Below are 4,865 nucleotides of genomic sequence, written 5' to 3'. Positions count from 1 at the left end.
TTCGATCAGTTTGTTGGGTGTTTATTTGTCAGGTGCTTCATCCTCGATGAAGTCCAGAGCTTCCTCCATGGTAACTTGCTGGATGTGGGACACCTTGCTGCGATAGATCACTCCGTAGTGCTTGTTTGCTGCCTGGGAAAGGGAAAGTGTAAGCAGTCATGATATAGGACATGGTTAGCAAAGTCATCAACGGTAAAACTATGCGCGAACGTTATTCCTTAAAATTCTTGATTATGTCTATGAACGATTTCCGTCTGGGTAAAACGACTGGGAATTGTCGGAAATAAGTTACCTGGACAAGTTCAGGACGGAATGTTGTTGTAATGAACTGGCACGTGTCCGACTGTTTGCTTATCAACTCTGAAATTAAAGTTGGTTTATAGCAAAATATTTGTAAGAAATGTCATCGGAAATGACTGGTTCAATCAATAGAACTCTTTAGTTCGTAAGTCAATGGAGGTGACGAGACGTTTAAGTTTTACCTGCGACAGCTTTACGATGTTGAGGATCCAGCGCCTGATCGATCTCATCAAACAAGTAAAAGGGAGCAGGATCACACTTCTGGATAGCGAATATCAGAGTCAGAGCAACCAGAGACTTCTGTCCTCCAGATAACTGCTGCATTTCCTTTGTCTCCGAAACCTTTCCACTGAAGGAGACCTTGATGCCAACTCCTGTGAATTGCTCAACGAGAGGGACTGAACTGCCCTCCTCGTCGAACTCTGAACGTTTCATGATAGTCAGGCGAATATATTAATTTCCGCAAAATTCAGGGACACGTAGTACTTCTTTACTGAGGTCTTTATTTGCATAAGAGTCCTCCTATAAAGGGAGGCTCTCCAGAATGTGTGAAGTGTGGTCGTGTCTGATATCGCAGGAATAGCAATCGCACACAGGCTGACGTTCAGCTTCACCGCCACCTGCTTATCAGAAGTTATTAAATATTACCGGTGTCCCGCCTATTTAATGCTCAAACTAGCTCTTTCCTAGTTTCCACCGGAAGCGCCATATAGAGAATTTCCTTTGATAGCTGTCACGTGACAGTCACGAGATAGCTATTGAGCGCGTTTACTGGTTGGATATATAGCGCGTGATATTGAGCTATTATTACGCACCATATAAGGCGTAATTAAGAGCTGCATCTAGCACGTGATATTTGCAAAGCTAATTACATATAAGGCGTAATTAAGAGCTCTCGGAGTTGCAGAGGAGTTGCAGGGAGTTGTAATAGCGTGAAATTGGCTGGTTGATTAGGTGTAACAGTACATACAAGTAAATTTTTCGTGAACTATGTTGGTATAAAGGTAACTCTGGTTTAAGAACAGTGTGTGAGGACGCGTACAGATGGAAAGTGCACTGATTTGTTGTTCAAATGGTTAGAACAAAGATTTGTCCGAACCGGCTGAAATCGTTGTTACGTTGAAAACTGTCTCCTCGATTACCTTGTTACCTAGCTAGTAACTTGGTATGAAGGGAGAGTGGAAACCAGACGAAAGTAAGACGAAGTCTCGGGGATCGGGATGCAGCCTACAATGGGCATGAATATATAGAGGGCCCTAGGTTGCTCCCCAGATCGGCAGTCCAATAACACATTTTCTGAAAATTTCTAATTTTCAAACTTTTCATCAGTCCTACGCCACTGCTATGTAATAAGCGCCATGTAATGAGCTGGCACAGAATTTGTTGTCTCTGATTTTGATAAATTTGGTACCAAAAGTTGCCTCTAAGTATGAATAATGAAAATTCACCGTTTATCAGCGCTTCGTGACTAGAAAAAACCACAACTTTCTCACTGAATTTTGATTGAAAAATGCCATTAATAGTTTATAACTTAATTTAAGTAAAACAAAATTTAAATTTTATTGCCATATTACAATGAATAATAATATAGTTTGACGACTGGACAGAAGACATAGAAGATGACCCAGCAGAAGAAGAGGAACCTACCACTTCAGCCTCCAAGTCAAAGGGAAAAGACAAACTTGACGATTTTAACCTGGGTGTTTCCTATTCTGATGATGTGAGTGTTATTGTGTTAGATATTTCAAGCTCATAACAGTCGTTTTCTTGAGAGTGCCACTGACCGCGAATTTTTCCAAATTTTTTCTGAAACCTGACCAATTATAGCTCTGTACTCGTAGTTTATAATAACACTCATTAAGTAGTAAGTTATTAATCATTAACATGCCAATGGATTACAGATGTTGGTGCATCTTCGTTTGAGGTTAGAAAAATCAACAATAAACTATTACAGGTTAGATGTTTACCTGAGTTCTATATCTTTCGATAGCAACTCCATCTATCAATCTGATTAGCAAGTCATTCTGTATTCCACCAGTACTTGTGATCCTGGTTGCAGCTTTCAACATGTTTTATGGGCCCAACACTCAGCTTTCACAGTTTATGACTTCTGGCCTCCTTGCGATGTCGTAGCAGGTAGACCATTTCTTGTTGTCGCGGGCTAACCAGATTGTATAGGAACATCGAAGAGCGACCAAAGCAGCCTCATTCAGGGCTTTATTCTTCGTCCTCTTCGCCAATCCAAAGTAGTTAAATAGAGCTGGTACAGTATGGTGCCAGAAGCCCCTACACCCAATCTCTACCGTAAAGAGCAGAGCTTTCCAACCGCACCCGTCGATGCCAGGAATCAGCTCTCTGTTGTAGCGTGCTTCTTTACGTGCTACTTGGTCACTGAAGTTACTCTCGTCACCACAAGTCAGTTCAATCAGAACTGCTTCTCTCAAACTATCCGACCATACTACAATGTCGGGTCTCTCCGCTGTGTTGTAGATGTGCTGTGGGAACTGGGCAGGTATTCGAAATCCTTGGCAATAAAGTTGAAATATCGTTGTTAAATGTAAGCACAGTAAAAATATGTTCGAAACAGCTTGAATATGATTTTAAAAATCTCAGACGTATGCCGTGATGGAATACTCGGGCGATACCATTCAGCTGTACGAGTCCATGGCCTCAGCTGGCACTCTCAAGACATACAATGACATTACAACAGTTGTAAGTATTACAGCTGATATAGTAAAAAATTGTTATTGCGACTCTTAGTCTTACTTAAAAGCTTAAAGTTAAACTACACTGACTGTACTAACGAACATCGAGCGTGAGACTCGCAAAAATAAGTACGATTGTCAAAACAAGCTCAGTATATATTGCTAATTTTATGAATTACCTTACATTTATAAATTCCACAGTCAGCAACTGACAAGGAAGGAGTAACTAGGTACAAGCCACTGGGAGCTGAGACCGAAGAGGACGCTGTTTACACCAGAAGCACCAGACAAAGTGTAAAACGAGATGGCGAGGGCGCTGTGTCGGATAAGTGATCTGGAAACAGTTAGGGACAATGGAAATTACAAAAACTAAAAGGAATATGGTTTATTGGACCATTTCCCATGTATAGTTCAGTCTGATTGCAAGATAGAGATCTAACTGAAACACTTGCCAGTTTACTTAGCACAATAATTACCGTATCCGAGAAACTATCTATTTGAACTTGAATTGAATGTTTATTAAGAATCAGTACTGGACAGCTTTTCGTAATTTCATACTACAGTTGTAGTCTAATATCTGGTTCAAGAAATTGACCCATGGTCGTCTTATTAAAGCATTTCTCATCATGGAAGTCATAGCACATTTACGTTGTGCTTCCACGATTACATTTACAATATCAAATTTACGCTGTGTGATTTAGATATAACAGGAAAGTGATTAAACAGTTTGGCCGCTATGCTTATTAATGTTTACGATTTTCTGCTAGTTTAAACAATAACTGACAAGGATGATATCTAAGGATGATTTTGAGTGACACTAAACACTGTAATCTATGGTAATAAACTACATTGTCCACTATTCAGGCCCCTTAATGAGTAGTCAATTTTAGTATTTTAATACATGGTTGGGATCAGACGGAAAAGTACTAGATCAGTAGAGTATTATTTTAACGATTATTCATTTTCTGATTGATATAATATGACAGTTTGGTAATTAATGGATGTTTGAAAACAATGAGTAGATCCATCATTTTTAGTTCATTTTAAGACTGAAGTTTTCCTTGGCAAACTGCATGATGTGTGATCTTACCACAGTCCACACGCAAGGTATGATCATAACTGTAACTACTGATAAACGCATAAGAATCCCTCGGTCTCACAGTACTATAAATTAGACTTGGTTTAGGCAAACAAACACGTATTTTGGTGGTAATGAAGTACTGTAACAATACATAATATGATTGATAACATAATGCGAGATGCCAGTTTATAGATTACAACTTCAACAAAACTCGACAGGGCATGAACTGTGTTTAAAACGTTAGCTAAATAACACGATGGGATTACAAGTCTGGTATATTATTTGGATGGCTCATACCATGAACCCATTCAATATTATATTGTGTCATCGGCCATTCTCACATGAATATCAAAATGGAGACCGTTAAATCTAAATTACTTAGAGAAGTCCACAATTCAATATTTTTGTGGATCTACAATGTAGAAGCATTAAATCACGTTTAAAATAAACATGTGTTAGGATTGGAAATCCCTTGGTCTCCAATATATTTTCATAACTAAAACGTTTCTGGAGAAAATAGCGGCAGTATTTTTTTGGACAATCTAATTTCATTATTAAGGGTCCGAACAAGTAAACTTTTAAAAAGGTTAAATTTAGAATAAATAGTTTAACAGGACAAGCAAAGTACTATCCGATTCGTTTGAAACATAACAAACGGCGTTAAATATTAAAATGCCAATTGCAAAGGGACACGGTCCAAAAAAGGGTAACCCCATACATAAACTAAATAGTAATCGGGTTAATTGACACATTTTAAGTGACCTGCACAATCGATTATC

The 4,865-nt window shown here is 38.7% G+C and overlaps 1 protein-coding gene and 1 long non-coding RNA gene across 2 annotated transcripts; one reads left to right on the top strand and one right to left on the bottom strand.

Moving 5' to 3' along the window:
- Positions 1-14: 14 nt before the first annotated feature.
- On the bottom strand, positions 15-735 carry LOC134823224 (structural maintenance of chromosomes protein 3-like). The gene is made up of 3 exons (XM_063834619.1): positions 483-735; positions 293-360; positions 15-132 (listed from the first exon to the last, which is right to left on the bottom strand). Exons 1-3 carry the CDS (start codon positions 733-735, stop codon positions 22-24), a joined length of 432 nt encoding a protein of 143 aa, XP_063690689.1. The 3' UTR covers positions 15-21.
- A 1,160-nt stretch (positions 736-1,895) lies between these two features.
- On the top strand, positions 1,896-3,476 carry LOC134822594 (uncharacterized). Its single transcript, XR_010161205.1, has 3 exons — positions 1,896-2,020; positions 2,914-3,012; positions 3,207-3,476. It is a non-coding gene; the product is annotated as an uncharacterized LOC134822594 (long non-coding RNA).
- Positions 3,477-4,865: the final 1,389 nt, after the last annotated feature.

Source organism: Bolinopsis microptera, chromosome 11 (assembly GCF_026151205.1).
Source record: "Bolinopsis microptera isolate Bmic1 chromosome 11, MBARI_Bmic_1.0, whole genome shotgun sequence".
Lineage (NCBI taxonomy): Eukaryota > Metazoa > Ctenophora > Tentaculata > Lobata > Bolinopsidae > Bolinopsis > Bolinopsis microptera.
Note: the sequence above shows the minus strand (reverse complement) of the source record. Positions and strands in the feature narration are given on the sequence as shown.

Bases quoted from the DNA above. Each gene is read 5' to 3' on its own strand.
- LOC134823224 (XM_063834619.1), bottom strand. From the start codon at position 735: ATGAAACGTTCAGAGTTCGACGAGGAGGGCAGTTCAGTCCCTCTCGTT. The intron at 361-482 runs GTAAAACTTAAA...CTTTAATTTCAG, and splicing joins ACATCGTAAAGCTGTCGCAG to AGTTGATAAGCAAACAGTCG. The intron at 133-292 runs GTAACTTATTTC...TCCCTTTCCCAG, and splicing joins TCCGTCCTGAACTTGTCCAG to GCAGCAAACAAGCACTACGG.